The sequence below is a fragment of the Myxine glutinosa genome, chromosome 1 (assembly GCF_964187855.1).
Source record: "Myxine glutinosa chromosome 1, kmMyxGlut1.1, whole genome shotgun sequence".
Taxonomy (NCBI): domain Eukaryota; kingdom Metazoa; phylum Chordata; class Myxini; order Myxiniformes; family Myxinidae; genus Myxine; species Myxine glutinosa.
The window spans coordinates 18178821-18199325 of NC_136261.1; the positions used below are offsets into that span (position 1 = coordinate 18178821).

Consider the following 20505-nt stretch of genomic DNA (forward strand, 5'->3'; position numbering starts at 1 on the left):
CCATATCTCGGACATGTATGGACTGATTTTGTTCATACTTGGCATAAAGACAATACATGATGCTATACATATGCACATCATTCTGTTTCACGATGCGATCAAAGATGGCCGATTGGCGGCCATTTTAGTTGTAACAAAAACCAGATGTTGAGCACGTCCTTGACCATTTCTCAGAAATGCATTTACTGATCTTGTTAAAACTTGGCATAGAGATAATGAATATGCACGTCATTTATTTTCGAGATCAGATCCAAGATGTCCGACTGGCGGCCATTTTGTTATTTAACTGTGTCCCCAACCATTGTTGAGCATGCATGGACCGATTTTGTTCAAACATGGCACAAAGACGATACATGAGAGTATACATATGCAGAAGATTCTGTTTTGTAATCCGAGCAAAGATGTCCGAATGATGGCCTTTAACACCGTACAGCCAAATTGCTAAAGCCACGTGGCTATGACATTCTAACTTTTTTCTCCTTGTTTCCCTATGGAATTGCGAATTAGAAATTTATTAATTGTTTGAGTGCAGGTGTTTGTGGTGCTTTGCTTGTTTTTAATTGCAGGAGGACAGACAAACAACCTAATGTTGATCATCTTCTTGCAGGGTAACACCTTCTCCAAGATGCTTGGCCGAGCCCGGCAGTGTCCCTTGGTACGTCCCCTTGCATTTCATACCCAACAATCCGCAAACATCACTGTCCTCTTTGTATTCATATGCGGGTTCTACAACCAAGTAGACACAGGTTAGGTTTGTGGATGTATCTTGTTGGCACATATTGTCGATCAATATTGATGTGACGATATGTATTGCATTCTCCCCTCACCCCACTCCACCATCCTCAGTTTGCTTATGTCTTGCCTCGTTCTGATGGTTATGAGTTTTTCGTGGGACAATGGGATGATCTTCAGGTGCACTTCACATCACTCATCAATGTTCAAGTGAGTGCAAATGCAGCAACAGGGGTGGCAAGGTGGGGAATTAGAAGCAATGTGTGTTCGCCCGTGTGTGTGTTTGCCCGTGTGTGTGTGTGTGTTTCCCCGTGTGTGTGTGTGTTTGCCCGTGTGTGTGTGTGTGTGTGTGTGTGTGTGTGTGTGTTTGCCCCCGTGTGTGTGTGTGTGTGTGTTTGCCTGTGTGTGTGTTTGCCTGTGTGTGTGTGTGTGTTTGCCCATGTGTGTGTTTGCCCGTGTGTGTATGTTTGCCCGTGTGTGTGTGTGATTTCTCCCATGTGCATGTGTGTGATTTCTCCCATGTGCGTGTGTTCGCCCATCAAGGCATCAAAAGTTCACTGCAAATGAACGTCATCTCGAGATATGCTCTGCAGGTTGGTCAGAGCGAAGAAGAAAAGGACAAGTTCTGGTGTGCGATAGAGAAGCTGATGGAAAACGTGAAAGATGAGGAAGTTGTTGTGGTAGGAGGAGACATAAATGGACATGTGGGAAGGAGTATGGACGGTTTTGAGGGAGTTCATGGGGGTTATGGATATGGTGTGAGAAATGGAGAAGGTGAAAGGATTTTGGAGTTTGCTGATGGAGCTGATTTGTTGATTTGTAATACTCAGTTCCAGAAAGAGGATAATAAGCTTGTTACATACACGTCAGGTGGGTCGACGACAACCGTTGACTACCTGATGGTGCGTAGGCGAGATAGGGGGCACCTCCGGGACACAAAGGTGATCCCGGGGGAGGAGGCTGTTTCACAGCACCACTTGGTGACGTAAGGGTGAAAGGTGCGAGGAGAGCTCGGCGGGTGAAGTACCAACCGAGAATGAAGGTGTGGAGGTTGAAAGAGGTGACAGTGAGGGAGGCATTAAAAGAGAGGCTGAGTATGGTGGAGGATGATGTGGTTGAGCTTGAAAGTGGTTGGATGTCAATGAAAGATAGTCTGTTCAGAGCCGTTGGTGAGGTATGTGGATGGACTAAAGGACCACCGAGGCACTCGGAAACATGGTGGTGGGATGATGAAGTTGGGAAGAGGATTGACGAGAAGAGGAAGAAGTTCAAGGAGTGGCAGAAGGCGAAGGGTACGGGAGCAGAAAAAGCAGAGCATGAAAGTTATAAGGCAGCCAAGAAGGCTGCAAAGAAAGAGGTAGCAAAGGTGCAGGAGGCATGTAGGAAAATGTTTGGAGAACGCTTGCATTCGGAAGAGGGTCAGAGAGCGGTATTCAGGATTGCAAAGCAGATAACGAAAGAGAGGTGTGATGTGATGGGGTTGAGTTGCTTGAAAGATGAAGTGGGACAAATTGTTGTGGGCCCAGATGGAATTAAAGGAAGATGGAAAAGATATATGCAAATGCTGTTGAATACAGAGAATGAATGGGATGGCAACATAGAGAGTAACCCAGTTTTAGGACCGGCAGAGAAGATAACTGAGAAGGAAGTTGAGGAAGCGATAAAAGCAATGAAGAGTAGAAAAGCGGGAGGGCCGACGGGAGTTGTGGGAGATATGTTGAAGGCAGCAGGAAGTTGGGGTGTGAAGAGAATGACAGAGATCTGTAATCTGGTGGTGAAAGAAGGCCGCATTCCAGTGGATGGGGAACTGAGTACCCTCGTCCCTCTATACAAAGGGAAAGGTGACCCTCTGGAGTGTGGCTCGTACCGAGCGATAAAGGTATTGGAGCATGGAATGAAGGTATTGGAAAGGGTGTTGGAGAGGAGGATAAGGAAGAAGGTGAAAATCGATGAAATGCAGTTTGTATTTATGCCAGGAAGAGAAACGACAGACGTGCTCTTTATTGTGAGGCAGTTGCAGGAGAAGTACATGGAGAAGAGGAAGAAGTTGTTTCTTGGGTTTGTTGATCTGGAGAAAGCATTCGATAGGGTTCCACGTGAAGTATTGACATGGGCATTGAGGAAGTTAGGAGTGGAGGAATGGTTGATCAGAGTAGTGATGGCAATGTACGAAAGAGCGCGCACAGCTGAAAGGACGAAGGACGGGAACAGTGGTGAGTTTGAGGTGAAGGTGGGAGTGCATCAGCGGTCGGTACTAAGTCCACTACTAATTGTATCTGTGATGGAGGTGCTGGCTCAGAATGTAAAGGAGGGTTTACCCTGGGAGTTGTTGTATGCAGATGATCTGGTGTTGATTGCAGAAAGTAAGGATGGACTGAAGGAAAAGATGAACAAGTGGAAGGAATGTATGGAGACAAAAGGTCTGAAGGTGAATATCGGAAAGACGAAGGTGATGGCAAGTGGTAAAGCATGTGGTGAGGTGGAAATAACTGGGAAGTGGCCATGTGCTGTGTGCAGGAAAGGTGTTGGAGTGAACTCCATTCAATGTACAATGTGCGCTGAGTGGGTTCATCAAAAATGTAGTGGTTTGAGAGGGTCATTAACCAGTGTGGCAGCGACATTCAAATGTAAGGTGTGCACAGAGGGAGCTGCAGATGGAGGAAATGTTGAGTTGGATCTTGGAGACAGCGTGAAGCTGGAAGGTGTGAAAACATTTTGCTACCTCGGAAACATGCTTTATGGAGAAGGTGGATCAGACTCGGCAACGGTTGCTCGAGTGAGATGTGCATGGAAGAGGTTTCGGGAACTGAGTGGCGTGCTGATGAGGAGGGGAGTGTCGTTGAAGCTGAAGGGAAAGGTGTATGCTGCATGTGTGAGAAGTGTTATGATTTATGGGAGGGAGACATGGGTAATGAACGTAGAGCAGCAACGAAGGCTGGAAAGGGTGGAAATGCGAATGGTTTGGTGGATGTGTGGAGTATCGTTGAGAGAGAGGAAGACAAATGATGAATTGCGAAAGATTATGGGAATAGAGCCTGTGATTTATGCTATGAAGAGGAACAGGTTGAGATGGTTTGGTCATGTGTTGAGGAAGGATGAAAGTGACTGGTTGAGAAGGGTGATGGAAATGAATGTAGAAGGAAGTAGAGGACGGGGAAGACCGAGAAAGACTTGGCTAAAGATGGTGGAAGAAGAAATGCGGGCAAGGGGGTTAACAAGGAGAGATGCAGAAAATAGGGCAAAATGGAGAAGATTGTCATGGGGACCGCAAGGCTAACCCCCGCTCTGGCAGGGAAAATGGCCTTAAAATGCATGTTGTTGTTGTTGTTGTTGTTGTTGTGTGTGTGTGTGTGTGTGTGTGTGTGTGTGTGTGTGTGTGTGTGTGTGTTTGCCCCCGTGTGTGTGTGATTTCTCCCATGTGTGTGTGTTCGCCCGTGTGTGTGTGTGTTCGCCCATGTGTGTGTGTTCGCCTGTGTGTGTGTGTGTGTGTTTGCTCCCGTGTGTGTGTGATTTCTCCCATGTGTGTGTGTTCGCCCGTGTGTGTGTGTTCGCCCGTGTGTGTGTGTTCGCCCGTGTGTGTGTGTTCGCCCGTTTGTGTGTGTTCGCCCGTTTGTGTGTGTTCGCCCGTTTGTGTGTGTGTTCGCCCGTGTGTGTGTGTGTGATGGCCCGTGTGTGTGAGTGTGTGTGTGTGTGTGTGTGTTTGCCCGTGTGTGTGTGTGTGTTTTCCCGTGTGTGTTTGCCCGTGTGTGTGTGTGTGTGTTTGCCTGTGTGTGTGTGTTTGCCTGTGTGTGTGTTTGTGTGTGTGTGTGTGTGTGTGTGTGTGTTTGCCCGTGTGTGTGTGCTTGCCCGTGTGTGTGTGTGTGCGTGTGCGTGTTTGCCCTTGTGTGTGTTTGCCCTTGTGTGTGTTTGCCCTTGTGTGTGTTTGCCCATGTGTGTGTGTGTTTGCCCGTGTGTGTGTGTGTTTGCCCGTGTGTGTGTTTGTCTCTGTGTGTGTGTTCGCCCATGTGTGTGTGTGATTTCTCCCATGTGTGTGTGTTCGCCCGTGTGTGTGTGTTCGCCCGTGTGTGTGTGTTCGCCCGTGTGTGGGTGTGTTTCGCCCATGTGTGTGTTTCTCCCGTGTGTGTGCTTCGCCCGTGTGTGTGTGCTCACCTGTGTGTGTGTTCGCCCGTGTGTGTGGGTTCGCCCGTGTGTGTGTGTTCGCCCGTGTGTGTGTGTTCGCCCGTGTGTGTGTGTGTTTGCCCGTGTGTGTTTGCCCGTGTGTGTGTGTTTGCCCGTGTGTGTGTGTTTGCCCGTGTGTGTGTGTTTGGCCGTGTGTGTGTGTTCGCCTGTGTGTGTGTGTTTGCCCGTGTGTGTGTGTATGTTCACCCGTGTTTGTGTGTGTTCGCCCATTTGTGTGTGTTCACCCGTGTGTGTGTGTGTGTGTGTGTGTTCACCCGTGTGTGTGTGTCTTCGCCCGTGTGTGTGTGTGTTCGCCTGTGTGTGTGTGTTCGCCCGTGTGTGTGTCTTCGCCCGTGTGTGTGTGTGTGTGTGTTCGCCCGTGTGTGTGTGTGTGTGATGGCCTGTGTGTGTGTGTGTGTGTGTGTGTGTGTGTGTTTGCCCGTGTGTGTGTGTGTTTGCCCATGTGTGTGTGTCTGTGTTTGCCCGTGTGTGTGTGTGTGTGTTTGCCCATGTGTGTGTGTGTTCGCCCGTGTGTGTGTCTTCGCCCGTGTGTGTGTGTGTGTTCGCCCGTTTGTGTGATGGCCCGTGTGTGTGTGTGTGTGTTCGGCCGTGTGTGTTCACCCATGTGTGTGTTCGAGGGTATGTGTGTTCGGCGGCGTGTGTGTTCGACGGCGTGTGTGTTCGACGGCGTGTGTTCGATGGCGTGTGTGTTCGACGGCGTGTGTGTTCGTCATTGTGTGTTTGACATTGTGTGTTCGATGGCGTGTGTGTTCGACGTCGTGTGTGTTCGACGTCGTGTGTGTTCGACGTTGTGTGTGTTCGACGTCGTGTGTGTTCGACGTCGTGTGTGTGCGACGTCGTGTGTGTGCGACGGCGTGTGTGTTCGACGGCGTGTGTGTTCGACGGCGTGTGTGTTCGACGGCGTGTGTGTTCGACGGCGTGTGTGTTCGACGGCGTGTGTGTTCGACGGCGTGTGTGTTCGACGGCGTGTGTGTTCGACGGCGTGTGTGTTCGACGGCGTGTGTGTTCGACGGCGTGTGTGTTCGACGCCGTGTGTGTTCGACGCCGTGTGTGTTCGACGGCGTGTGTGTTCGACGCCGTGTGTGTTCGACGGCGTGTGTGTTCGACGGCGTGTGTGTTCGACGGCGTGTGTGTTCGACGGCGTGTGTGTTCGACGGCGTGTGTGTTCGACGGCGTGTGTGTTCGACGGCGTGTGTGTTCGACGGCGTGTGTGTTCGACGGCGTGTGTGTTCGACGGCGTGTGTGTTCGACATTGTGTGTTCGACGTCGTGTGTGTTCGACGTCGTGTGTGTTCGACGGCGTGTGTGTTCGACGGCGTGTGTGTTCGACGTCGTGCGTGTTCGACGTCGTGCGTGTTCGACGGCGTGCGTGTTCGACGGCGTGTGTGTTCGACATTGTGTGTTCGACGTCGTGTGTGTTCGACGGCGTGTGTGTTCGACGACATTGTGTGTTCGACGTCGTGTGTGTTCGACGGCGTGTGTGTTCGACGGCGTGTGTGTTCGACGGCGTGTGTGTTCGACGTCGTGTGTGTTCGACGGCGTGTGTGTTCGACGTCGTGTGTGTTCGACGTCGTGTGTGTTCGACGTCGTGTGTGTTCGACGGCGTGTGTGTTCGACGGCGTGTGTGTTCGACGTCGTGCGTGTTCGACGTCGTGTGTGTTCGACGGCGTGTGTGTTCGACGTCGTGCGTGTTCGACGGCGTGTGTGTTCGACGGCGTGCGTGTTCGACGGCGTGCGTGTTCGACGGCGTGCGTGTTCGACGGGGTGCATGTTTGACGGGGTGCTTGTTTGAAGGGGTGCGTGTTTGACGGTGTTTGTATGTGTGTGTACCTGTGTGTGACCGTGTGTACCTGTGTGCACCTGTGTGCACCTGTATGTATCTTTGTTTTTGTTTTTTCTGCTTGCAGAGAATGGGAGAGAATGCTCCGACTCAACTGAGCTTGCAGCACTTTGATGAGTTACAGAAGGAAAAGCGTATCGTGCTCATGGCGGCAGATGTCAACCCTCATTTCATGGTGACTTCATAATTTTGCACTCCTCGACCAAAATGTTATTTAAAATGCTCATGATGTTGCTGTGACCTTTGCAATAGTTTGGAGTTGTTTTAATCTGAGCCAAACAACAGAGAGACAAAAGCAAGTTCATAGACTGACAGATGGTCAAACAGTGAGCAGAGAGACAAACACATTGTGTTAGAGTGGACAAGTGAGTGGTGGAGTTGGAGGGGTGTGGTGGCAGTCGGCTTGAGTAGAATAGAGCAGGGGTGTGTATTGGGGAGAAAGCATGATATGACAATGCGCAGAACTGTTGAAAGACTGGAGGGTTTGGCACTGGACAACAGACACAGGGAATCTGTTTCACAAAAGAGTGAATAGAGGGATGAAGCAATGGAGGTGAACTTTCAGTTTAGCTTGGAATTGGGAGGGTAATCTGGTGTGAAGTTCTGATCGAGGAAGAACATGGCTGAATTGGTCAGGAGGAAGGCGGACAGAAGACTAGATACATCGGAAGGAGAAATGCTTATGATTTAAATTTTAACTAGAAAGCATCTGAAAATGCAAAGGCCGTCCTCATCCGTTTGTATCGAGACGTCTTCTTCTTTTTCCGTATCTTCAAAATAACAAATACAGTTTAAAAAAAAATACAAAATGAAAATTTATGATTTTATGCAGCCATGAGTGTTGAGCTTTCGATCTAAAAAAAAATTAGCTTCTAGTTTTTGATTGGTGAACCAATTTTGTGACCCAATATGCAATTTTTTTAAATTTCAGTTCAATTGGACGAAAATTGACAATTTTATGCAACCTTGACTTTTGACCTTTTGACCTAAAAAAGCCAACTCCTACCTTTTCATTAGTGAACCATGTCAGTGACCCGATATGCAAATTATTAATATTTCAGGTCAACCGGGTGAAAATTGGAGATTTTACGCAACCTTGACCTTTGACATTTTGATCCAAAAATCAATCAGCGAATAGGTTTTGATTGGTGAACCAATTCAGTGGCCCAATATGCAAATTCTTAGAATTTCAGGTCAATTGGATGAAAATTACTGATTTTAGGTGATGCTGATCTGATGTTTGACCTTTTTACCAAAGTATTCATTTGTCTTCTCCATATTCTCATAATAAAGTGTTATTGAAAATTTGATGACAAAACTTAAATGCTAAATTTAAATTTCAGGTCAGTTGGATGAAAATTGATGATTTTATGTGATGCTGACCTTTGATATTTTGACAGAATTATTAATTTGCCTTCTCTGTATTCTCATAACTAGTACATCCACACACTACGGGAGCGGCAAGAAGGGTCATTCCTCTTCTGGGTATATAGATTACAGTCGATCTATGGTCGGGTCTCAAGAACATTGGGTGTGTGTTCATTTACCAAGTTTCTTGTGGAGAGATCGCCAAGTGGTTTAACCATTTGAGCAAGCATTGCATTCAAAACCGTTAAGGAATGGCTGGCTTGGCAAGCACTAGCTAGCTGCTGGGTAAATGAGCACACCCCGGGCTTCCTCGCTTTCAGTTTCGTGTTAAACAGAAGAAGCGAGTTTCAAAAGTTCACTACGAAAAATGCCACGGTAGCGGCAGAAAAGGCCATGTTATTAACCCAACATTTGTGGGTTACATAGAGTACAGTAGATCTTCGCTCAGTTTAGCAAGTAAACCTTACTTCACAGATGTCAGGATTCCTCCAAATTTCTTCATTTAGTGTTATAAAGAGCATTAGCGACTGTTTAAAAAGGTAAGCATGTGTTTGTGGTTTATAATGTTTTTACTTCCTGTGGAAGCCGTTGCTCCCACGGAAACGCCATTATAACTATAAGCTATTTATACACGATATCACTGCAGGGAAAACGCCTTGTGGAAGTGGGACATTATTAGTATTCATATTGTTTTGTAATAACATTAACACTATGCGATTATTATTAATTTTGTTTTTAAAAGCGTCTTTGGAAAAACGCTACGATAAATCTACTTCTTTGGAAAAACGCCACGATAAATCTTCTTTTTTGGACAAACGCCATGATAAAGCTAATTTAACATTGATATACACCTCAACACGCAACCCATTGACGGCAATTGTGGGGAAAACCCGCTCGGGGGAGAAAACCCCCTTGGGGAGGGGGCCAAATGAAGCTAATTTGAAGCTAATGAAGATAAAGCTAATTTAACATTGATATACACCTCAACACGCAACCCATTGACGGCAATCGTGGGGAAAACCCGCTCCTTGGAGAAAACCCCCTTGGGGAGGGGGGGAAATGAATGCGCTACAACCTCCATTATATAACCCTTCGTCATCCTGTCAAGTTTGGTTGAGATTGGATAAGTAATGACAGAATGTATTGGCGTCAAAAATTCATGACAGACAGACGTACCAAATGGCGTATTTTAGTATGATAAAGCTTTGTTGAAAATTTGATGACAAAATTCAAATGATAAATTTAAATTTCAGGTCAATTGGATGAAAATTCATGATTTTATATGACGCTGCCATTTGACCTTTTGAGAAAATTATTAATTTGCCTTCTCCGTGTTGTCATAATAAAGCTTCTTTTGAAAATTTGAAGACAAAGCTCAAATTGTAAATACACACATATACACACATTTACACACATATACAGTATATGCACACACACACACACACACACACACACACACACACACACGCACACACACACACACACACACACACACACACACACACACACACACACATACATATACACACATACACACACACACACAGAGAAGGGATTGCAAATCCCCATCTGCCGCTGCTCAGGGGACAGTCTAATGAGAAAGTCTCCTTAAAGGTGAGAAATTGACGTTTTCTCTTGACGGAAACACGGGAAGGCAAAAAGGTATGGAGTTTTAATTGTAATGGTGGAATTAAGTTATTTCATCATTCCAACATCACATTTTGCAATGTCACGGATAAAGGCGTTTAGATTTGCACCAAAAGGTAAGAGTTATTGTTCTTCAAATATTTGAAGAAGATGGAGTTGCCGCTGTATTTCCCAATCACATACACTCTGTTTCCCTTTTGGCAACCAAACTTAAAATGAACAAAACAAAATCCCATCCCATCCTTTGTATGTAATATGTAGAAAGCCAGGCTAACTTTTTGTCCCCTGTCACACCGCGGAGCGAAAGGGGGACTATGGTTTTCCCCTCCGTCCGTGTGTCCGTCCGTCCATCCGTCCGTGTGGGCGTGCGTGCGTAAGCGAAGGACCGCATTCGAATTTGGTGTGTGGGTGCAACCCACGTCAAAATCCAAGATGGCCACCGCCATGTATGTCTGATGCCATGTATGTCTGAACATTGTGAGTGGAATATCTTGAAAAATAAGCGAAGTACCAACTTCTAATCTGGTGTGTGGGTGTATCTAGGCATAAGGAAGAACCCTATTGAAAATTGGGTCGCCACGTCAAAATCCAAGATGGCCGCCTCCATGTATGTCGGAACCTTGTGAGCTGAATATCTTGAAAAATAAGCGAAGTACCAACTTCTAATCTGGTGTGTGGGTGTATCTAGGCACAAGGAATAACGCTATTGAAAATTGGGTCGCCACGTCAAAATCCAATATGGCCGCCTCCATGTATGTCGGAACCTTGTGAGCGAAATATCATATCATGGCATGTTTTCTGCGTCTTCCACTTTGTCAACTCACATCACTTCCCGGACGGGGGACCTAGGCGTAACGCTTGTTCTCCATATGTACCCATCCACCTTTTGATTTGTTTTCTTTTCCCTCCACTCTCATCTATTTATCTTGTAGACCTTGATGGAAGCTCGGTGTTTGGTCAATCAAGTGCAGATGTTTTACGGTGAAGATGATTCCGGTCAGGAAGCAGGTGATGCAAACCAAGCGACCAGCTCCTCCGGGCTTTTCAGCCTCGTTCAAGAATTTACCTTCAATCCGAGCACATTTCAGCACCAATCTGTGATTGCAGCCCTCCAAGAACGAGGCCTTTGCTTTGGCCTTAATGGCCCCTTCAGCCAAACCGTATCCGGTACAGTACTTGACTGACGGCGGCCAAATAAACTTGCATCCTGGTTTGCAAAAAAACATTATCGGTGCGGAATGCCTGAAATTATAATTGATTACAATTTTATTCCCAGTCATGGAATGATAAATAAAATTATTTATTTGTTTTATATTTCAATGAAGTTGTTTGCAATCGTCTTCAAAAGGTTTCAAAAAACACATTCGTCTGCAATCCACAAGTTGCGAAGCATCGAGGAAGAAGAGGAAGAAGAAGCTTTCGGAACTGTGACGGTACTGGAATTTCCCAAAATGCTAAAACTGGTTCTGTCATACCTCTTCAATTGGGTTCAACTCCATTTCACTTCAATTCTCTTAGACCTAGAAACCTGCGTCGTGTCTCGTATGTGAAACTAAGCAACCAAAAAGCAGAAATTTCACCTTGTTCTTTCTCATTCTCCTTTTTATCCCCAGGCTTTTTGAAAAAAAAAACAAAAAAAAAAAACAGGGGGACATTGTAATTGGCTCCGTCTGTCTCTCTGTCTGGCCGTCCATCACGCTATCTCCTAAAGTTTAGAACATCACCTTTTGGTGTGTGTGTGTGTGTGTGTGACCTAAACGTTTGTTCAGAAATTCACCAAACTTGGTCGTTATGATCACCACATGTCAAGAAGGTGCAAGAGTAGTATAATCTTAGCCCCGGCAGAGCATATTTTTAGGACACGTGAGTTGATGCCGTCCGGTCCAATAGCAGAGTCAGTCGAGGGTTGAAAGAACCTTCTCCACCTTCTCAGGTGCAAAACACAGTCCAGGAGCAGTTGGAAACGACATGGAAGGATTGGTACAGAGAGTGAGGGGATGGGGACAAGAAACAAACAGAATTGAGGCATTCGGCCTTCACACGACCGGAGTCGGCTGTGGTGCCATTTGAAGAGATGGAAGGGGAGCATACTACAGAGACAGACTTAACAAGGTGTCACCAGGTTTTGAAGGAGGGAGACTAGTTTGGAAGTTCATTCTTGAGGTTGGACAGATGTTGTTTTCTAGCTCTCCTGAGAGTGGACACATACTTGTTGTGGACATTTTTGGAATGCACTAAGATTGCCTTTGGTCAGATTTGCCTTCCTGGAAGAGAAGGCAAGTTGTTTCAGAGAAACTGCCTCACCACAGGATTCAGTGTACCATGGGCGAGAAGAAGGGTAGGATAATTGAAAACAAGATGGGATGAATCAGATGGCTGGTGTTGACTTAGCGGTTAGGGTGCCGGCTTGGGATCCCATGATCCTGCGTTCGAATCCCGGTCGATCGCTGAATTAACACCAGGGGGGTTGACTCAGCCTGTCATCCTTCCAAGGTCGGCAAATTGAGTACCAGCTTGCTGGGATGAATGATCCCGGTGTGTACCCCGGTTCAGAATAGGTACACCGTATCCCTGCGCATCGTAAGAGGCGACTAAGGGTTGGCGTCAGGAAGGGAATCCGGTCATAAAAACATTGCCTCAAACAGGGAACCATGATTGTCATGGGGCCCGCAAGGCTAACCCCCGCTCTAGCGGGGAAAATGGCCTTAAAAACGATCATTCATTCATGGGATGAATCAGAAAGAGAGAGAAAAAAGTAATATTCATCCTGATGAAGTAGTGCTTACACGGAAGGGAGGAAGGAAAGATTCTGGGGAATAATTCTCATGCTGAGTTAACATCAGAGGCAGTCGATTTTGGGGACCAGTCTTGAAGAAAATGGCTGCTTGTGGTCCTTGCCAATCTGCTTGAGTGAAGTGCCAGTCTCGCCGGCATTGAGGGCATCTCTGCAAGAATAGCCAGGAAGATTTTGACTTTCACAAGCATGTGATCAGATGTACCAATTGGAGCAGAGGAAGAGCAGGAGACATTTGCGGGAAAGTTAGTCATCACCAAGTCCAGATGGGAGGATTTTGCCATTGGGAGAAATCCTGGTTAGGAAGTTTACAGATCGAATTGATAGATAGAGAAAAGTTCACAGATCACATGATGCACAGATTAACCAACGAACAATGCGTGGGTAACCAGTTGGTTCAGTCTGTCTGTGGTTGAGGAACTACTTGGTTTCAATTGAATGTTGTACTTTGAACACTGTAGAACATGAATCGGAGTACGAACCTGCAGTTTCGCTGCACTTTGGCTCTGAATTTGGCAAATTGTATGGAATCTCGTCCCGATTGTGCATGTGCAGAGAGGGTTAAGGTACTTTTTCTGGCCTATCTGTCTGCCAGTCAAAGAAAATTGAAAAACATTCCAAAGAGGAAATGTACTGTTTTAAGGACGTCATAATGGACACAAACAACAGGCACGAAGAACTTACATAATGTGTTAAATAAGGTGGTGCATCGATGGCGGTAAACTTCCGATTTTTTTTTCTCTACGGCAAGGGTTCCCAAACTCAGGGTCTGGATCCAAACTTGAACCCCCACCCCCCGTCCCGCCCTCAAACCTCTGGCTTTTAAGAGGTTTTTTCACGTTGAAAGTGTTTGCTCCAACAATTTTTATCAAAGGTACTGGTACCATTTTTGTCAAGAGTTGAATTTTGGGTTGTGGAGAAAAAGTTTGGGAACCACAGGTCTGCAATTTTAAAACCCCTATTTTACCTCCGCCACCAATGGTGGATGGAGGTTATGTTTCCACCCCTGTCTGTCTGTTTGTTTGTGAACAAGATATCTCAAAAAGTTGTGGATAGATTCGGACGACATTTGGCGGAGAGGTCGTGTATGTGACGAGGACGAATCGATTAAATTTTGGTGAGGATCCGGATTTGGCTACTAGAATGTTTAAGTGATTCTTCACCATTGGGAGATAGGGCGAAAGGCGATTATACAGTGCGTTCAGAAAGTATTCAGACCCCTTCACTTTTTTCACATTTTGTTATGTTGCAGCCTTGTGCTGAAATCGTTTAAATTCATTTTTTCCCTCATCAATCTACACTCAATCTATATAAATAAAACACAGTTTGTGTGTGTGTGTGTGTGTTACCTATAGACTCCTAAACGGAGAGGTTCACGTACTTTATTTTTGGCATACACATGGCCATTGGGCCTGGGAAGGACATGGCCTACCTAAAAATGACCTCCGATGACAAGATCCATATTTTTTATTCATATTTAACTTAGCGCATTTCAGCGAGGAACATTATACACTGAATCGCAGCCTGTGCCAGAGCAGCTTGCTGATTCGCTCAGAGCGATCACGTGATGTTCCATCCTCGCCGCTCCTCCTCCCTCCCACCTCCCCCCTCCTCCTCCCTCCCACCTCCCCTCCTCCCCCCCCATACCTCACCCCCCTTCCCTCCCCTCCTCCCCCTCCCCTCCACTTCCCCCCTCCCCTTTCCTCCCCTCCACTCCCCTTACCCCCCTCCCCCTCCCCCTCCCCCTACCCCCCTCCTCCTCCCTCCCACCTCCCCCCTCCTCCTCCCTCCCACCTCCCCCCCTATACATCACTCCCCTTCCCTCCCCTCCTCCCCCTCCCCTCCACTTCCCCCCTCCCCTTTCCTCCCCTCCACGCCCCTTCCCCCCTCCCCCTCCCTCTCCCCCCTCCTCCCCCGCCCGGCAACGCCGGGTACTTCTGCTAGTACCCCATAATGACAAACAGAAAACAGGATTTCAGAAAGTTTTGCAAATTTATTAAAAATGAAAAACTGAAATATCACATTGACATAAGTATTGTCGCGCGGACCCTTCGGTTAAGACCAGGAACCGCGGATGGACCAGAACGGACTTACTTGAGGCGACGACCAAACACGGATTCGGCTATAAAACGCGGGAGGAAGAAGGGAAGTGGAAGCTGTGGCAAAAGCGCTTACCTTCAGCGAACCGACGGCAGCTGCAGGGAAATTAATGTACTCGACCCAGAATTAGAATGTACAAAAATAAACACGTTTATTCCGGAACCCGAGAAAATGAAACGCGACGGTAATCAAATAATGGGCCTACATTGGGATCCCACACACCGTACTTCGAATACGCACACAGGAATGGATGAAAGGAAAAGAATCGCCGTGTGGTGGAATGTGGTGCGTCTTAAATGTCCGTCGTCTTGTATTGTCTGCCGTCCAAACACGGCTCCGTTCGGCCCCGCTCCAAACTCCAAAGCACCGAGCACCGCTCCAAGCACCACGCGTCCAACGCCCTAAAAGCACTTACAAGCACAAAAGAGGAGAGACAGGAGAGAGAACAGCGTTTTGACGAGGAAAGCCACAGGGAGGAATGCGACTGCACCGTTAAGAGCCAAGTCCAGGTCCAAGTGAGCTGCTGCTCCGAGCCAAGTGCAAGTCCCAGTTTAAGTCCAAGTGAGCTGCTGCTCCAAGCCAAGCCAAGCCAAGCAAATATCGTGCAGCACCCCCTTTTATAACCTTCCCGGTGACGTCAATCTTGGCACGCTCCCCAATCAGCGTCGTGTAGCTTCCCGCCAGCCACCGAACCTTCCAGCGACTTCCCTCCAATGAACAACCTCCTTCCTAGTTGCGTCTTCGCGCCTCCCGCACTGGTTGGCTGGAGGTTCGCGCCTACCGCGCTGACCAATCACAGGCCTCCTGGGCATGTTGCTATGCAAGTTTGTGATGTGACTGGCGGCAGCCATCATCGGCGGTGTCCTGGTCTGGTTTCCTGTCCGTTTTCTACCAAAGTCATTGTCAGTGAAGGGAATTTAATTACTGTGTGCAATGAAGGGCCTATCTAAGTATCTACAGGTGTGCGTTGCCATAAGGGACAAAGGTTTGATTACCAGGTGTGATGCACAAGGGCTGTTATCTTTAATCCCTAACTATCTAACACTCGAACATCCTGGTATGTTCACAGGTATACTCTTACCTGACAAACCGGACTACACATGGAACTTATTACAGGGCAGATTCCCCATCGCGACAGACGAAGCATGTTACCTATTCAGATCTACCTGACTAGATATTGCTCTACCCTACCGACATAACAGTATTCATACCCTTTGCTATGACACTTGAAATTTAGCTCAGGTGCCTCCCATTTCTCTTGATCATCTTTGAGATGTTGCTACACCTTGATTGGAGTCCACCTGTGGTAAATTCAATTGATTGGACATGATTTGGAAAGGCACACACCTGTCTATATAAGGTCTCACAGCTGACAATGCATATCAGAGCAAAAACCAAGCCATGAGGTCGAAGGAACTGCCTGCAGAGCTCAGAGACAGGAATGTGTCGAGGCACAGATCTGGGGAAGCCTACAAAAAAAATCTCTGCTGCATTGAAGGTTCCCAAGAGCACAGTGGCCTCTATAATTCTTAAATGGAAGAAGTTTGGAACAACCAGGATTCTTCCTAGAGCTGGCCGCCCGGCCAAACTGAGCAATCGGGGGAGAAGGGCCTTGGTAAGAGAGGTGACCAAGAACCCGATGGTCACTGGCTGATCTCCAGAGATCCTGTGTGGAGATGGGAGAAACTTCCAGAAGGACAACCATCACTGCAACACTCCACCGATCTGGGCTTTTTGGCAGAGTGGCCAGACGGAAGCCAAACAGTTCAATATTGGTTTCATCAGACCACAGCATCTTGTTTCTCACAGTCTGAGAGTCCTTTAGGTGCTTTTTTGCAAACTCCAAGCGAGCTTTCATGTGTCTTTCACTGAGGAGAGGCTTCCGGGCGGTCAGCTCTAGGAAGAGTCCTGGTTGTTCCAAACTTCTTCCATTTAAGGGTATGAATACTTATGTCAATGTGATATTTCAGTTTTTTATTTTTAATAAATTTTCAAAACTTTCTAAAATCCTGTTTTCTCTTTGTCATTATTGGGTATTGAGTGAAGATTGATGGGGGAAAAAATGAATTTAAACGATTTCAGCATAAGGCTGCAACATAACAAAACGTGAAAAAAGTGAAGGGGTCTGAATACTTTCTGAATGCACTGTATAACATGATATTTAAAAAAGTTATGGACGGATTTGGACGAAACTTGGTTGGAGAGGTTGTGTGTGTCACAAAGACTCATCGATCCGATTTTGGTGAAGATCTGAATATGGATTCGGATACGAGAATTTTTTTTGTTTTTTAAGCGATTCTTCACCATGGAGAGATCGGGCGATAAGTGATTTATGTAACATGATATAATTTTACGCCATCACGAGTAATCAAATTTGCCGCTCACACTCAGCGTTGGGGAATATCGAGATGCAGACAAAATTGCGAGTAGTAGGAAATGTCGATCGTGCTCGGAAACGCAAAGCAAGACTTTAAAACGACCCTTGCCATGTCCTTTTTCTCAAGACTGTGTGGGGTAAGGTGTTCTATGAACTCGAGTTGTATCACGTGTTTACTGTATCGCTGCATACCGGTCACGGTGGCTGGCTTAAGATGTTAGTGTCCTGGGTTAGAGTTCCTGTCGTGCCATTATGACATTATCCTGTTGTCATGTTATAAGTTTAGACTTTTGAACGTTGAAATATTTTAAAAAACAAACAAACAAAGTCCTTCCTTGACACACCTGAACTCCAATCCACCGACGAGGCCTTCATCCGCAGCCTGGTGGATTATTGCATTGTTTGCATTTTTGTATTATTTGCAAAAGAAGCTCAAACTTGTTGTGTTTATGTGCTTCCCCTTCTCTCCCCATCTTGTCTACCGCTCCCCTTTTTATATACTTTGTTTGTCTCTTTGATTTCTTTTTGTGATAAATGGTAGCTCTTTCACGAGCCTCGATTCTGTATACAAAAAAAAAAAAAAAAGCTTTGCACAATAATCAGTATTTATTTGGATTGGAAGAATAAGAGACACTGTACGATTTTGCAAAAACTGCAGGTGGCGCACCGCCCTCTTGTGTCATCCACCATCCTGAAGTTAAGAAAGGAACAAAATTTCCTGTTTTTTTTTTTCCAAAACAGACGAGTCTATCCGAATCTGTGGGCTTATGGTTAGATTGTGTGCTCCAGGCCGAGCGATCGTGATTCTGACCCTGGCCGAGTTGTACTAAAGACTTAAAAAATGGTGTGCGGGGCTTCCTCGCTTCATGGTCATTCAGGGGATAGCGCATGTACGTACCTCATGGGTTGGCATCTCACGGTCGGTGACGAGAAAGAGTGGTTGGGTGGTAATTGTCCGTAATTGCAGATGAGGAAAATTGATTGGTTGATTGAAAATCGATTGGAAAATTGATTGGTTGATTGAAAATCGATTGGAAAATTGATTGGTTGATTGAAAATTGATTGAAAAATTGATTGGTTGATTGAAATATTGATTGGTTGATTGAAAATTGATTGGTTGATTGAAAAATTGATTGGTTGATTGAAAATTGATTGAAAAATTGATTGGTTGATTGAAAATCGATTGGAAAATTGATTGGTTGATTGAAAATTGATTGAGAAATTGATTGGTTGATTGAAAAATTGATTGGTTGATTGAAAATTGATTGGTTGTTTGAAAAATTAATTGGTTGATTGAAAAATTGATTGGTTGATTGAAAATTGATTGAAAAATTGATTGGTTGATTGAAAAATTGATTGGTTGATTGAAAATTGATTGAAAAATTGATTGGTTGATTGAAAATTGATTGAAAAAATTGATTGGTTGATTGAAAAATTGATTGGTTGATTGAAAATTGATTGAAAAATTGATTGGTTGATTGAAAAATTGATTGGTTGATTGAAAATTGATTGAAAAATTGATTGGTTGATTGAAAAATTGATTGGTTGATTGAAAATTGATTGAAAAATTGATTGGTTGATTGAAAAATTGATTGGTTGATTGAAAATTGATTGAAAAATTGATTGGTTGATTGAAAAATTGATTGGTTGATTGAAAATTTGATTGGTTGATTTAAAATCGATTGAAAAATTGATTGGTGGATTGAAAATTGATTGAAAATTTGATTGAACCACCTTTAGAACAACCTTTAGAGGCCATTTTTCCCTGCAGAGCAGGGGTTGGCCTTTTTCGGGCACCATGGTCCCCTTTTTGAAGCAATGTTTTACGGCCGGATGCCCTTCCTGCCACCAACCCTGTTAGTCGACTCTTGCGACTTGATTGAAAAATTGATTGGTTGATTGAAAAATAGATTGGTTGATTGAAAAATGTATTGGTTGATTGTAAATGTATTGAAAAATAGATTGGTTGATTGATAATTGATTGGAAAATGGATTGGTTGAAAATTGATTGAAAAATAGATTGGTTGATTGATAATTGATTGGAAAATGGATTGGTTGAAAATTGATTGAAAAATTGATTGGTTGATTGAAAATTTATTGAAAAATAGATTGGTTGATTGATAATTGATTGGAAAATGGATTGGTTGAAAATTGATTGGAAAATTGATTGGTTGATTGATAATTGATTGGAAAATGGATTGGTTGAAAATTGATTGGAAAATTGATTGGTTGATTGATAAATTGATTGGAAAATGGATTGGTTGAAAATTGATTGGTTGATTGAAAAATTGATTGGTTGATTGAAAAATGTATTGGTTGATTGTAAATGTATTGAAAAATAGATTGGTTGATTGATAATTGATTGGAAAATGGATTGGTTGAAAATTGATTGAAAAATAGATTGGTTGATTGATAATTGATTGGAAAATGGATTGGTTGAAAATTGATTGAAAAATTGATTGGTTGATTGAAAATTTATTGAAAAATAGATTGGTTGATTGATAATTGATTGGAAAATGGATTGGTTGAAAATTGATTGGAAAATTGATTGGTTGATTGATAATGATTGGAAAATGGATTGGTTGAAAATTGATTGGAAAATTGATTGGTTGATTGATAAATTGATTGGAAAATGGATTGGTTGAAAATTGATTGGTTGATTGAAAAATTGATTGGTTGATTGAAAAATTGATTGGTTGATTGAAAGCTGATTGAAAATTTTATTGCGGATGAAAAAAAGTGACGCCGCAAGATGGCGTTGCATGCACCCAGATTGCTTCATGAGGTTAGGTCATCTCCCCCCAAACTTTGTCCGAACTCACATCTGGGTTTATCTCATGTCTTTGTCTGCATGCGTCTATGTGATTTGTGTAACAGATCATCACATTTAGACCCCGTAGAAAAACGTAGACAACTTTGGTACTCCATTGATCTCACTAGCGGACACTACCGGCCCCCGGGCAGGACCGGCCCCAGGGTTTATCGGAGCTTGTACATGCTGTACGTTGTACGTGCTCATCTGCCGACCTTGGGTGGCCACTTAGGGCCATTATTGGGGTTGCAACCAGAAGTATAACCGGGTTTGTAACTTCTAAGTAGGCCCAACAACTGGTAAATGTCAATTTTGGAGTTTCGGTGACATCCAGTTGATGACATACAGTTGGAAGATGTAAAACGTTGCTTGCAATCAGACGTGGCTAATCAATGACCTATTAATTGGTGTAACTGGTTAATTAATGACTTGACCTATCGCTTTGCTCATCATGTAATGTCCGTCCAAAGGTTGGGCTCTTCATGTTTGTTTTTTTTATTTTTAATATAATTTCTTGTTTATTTATTTGTTTTGATTTTTTTTTTTTTACATCATTGGATCTGCATAATTGTTCGCACGATTGGCTAAAGTTCAGGTGGCCCGTGCGCATTAAAATTGTTTTAAAGGTAAAATGTTTAAAGTCTCAAATATACAAAT

At 44.8% G+C, this 20505-nt stretch overlaps 1 protein-coding gene across 3 annotated transcripts in view; it reads left to right on the plus strand.

Moving 5' to 3' along the window:
- Positions 1-11085, plus strand: part of ATPAF1 (ATP synthase mitochondrial F1 complex assembly factor 1) — a 31429-nt gene extending 20344 nt beyond the window's left edge. For all 3 annotated transcript variants that reach the window (XM_068107669.2, XM_078785428.1, XM_068107678.2), the window contains 4 exons: positions 608-655; positions 847-942; positions 6818-6925; positions 10698-11085. In XM_068107669.2, the coding sequence (XP_067963770.1) occupies positions 608-655; positions 847-942; positions 6818-6925; positions 10698-10949 (504 nt within the window). In that variant the 3' untranslated portion in view covers positions 10950-11085. The remainder of the gene's footprint in view (positions 1-607; positions 656-846; positions 943-6817; positions 6926-10697) is intronic.
- Positions 11086-20505: the final 9420 nt, after the last annotated feature.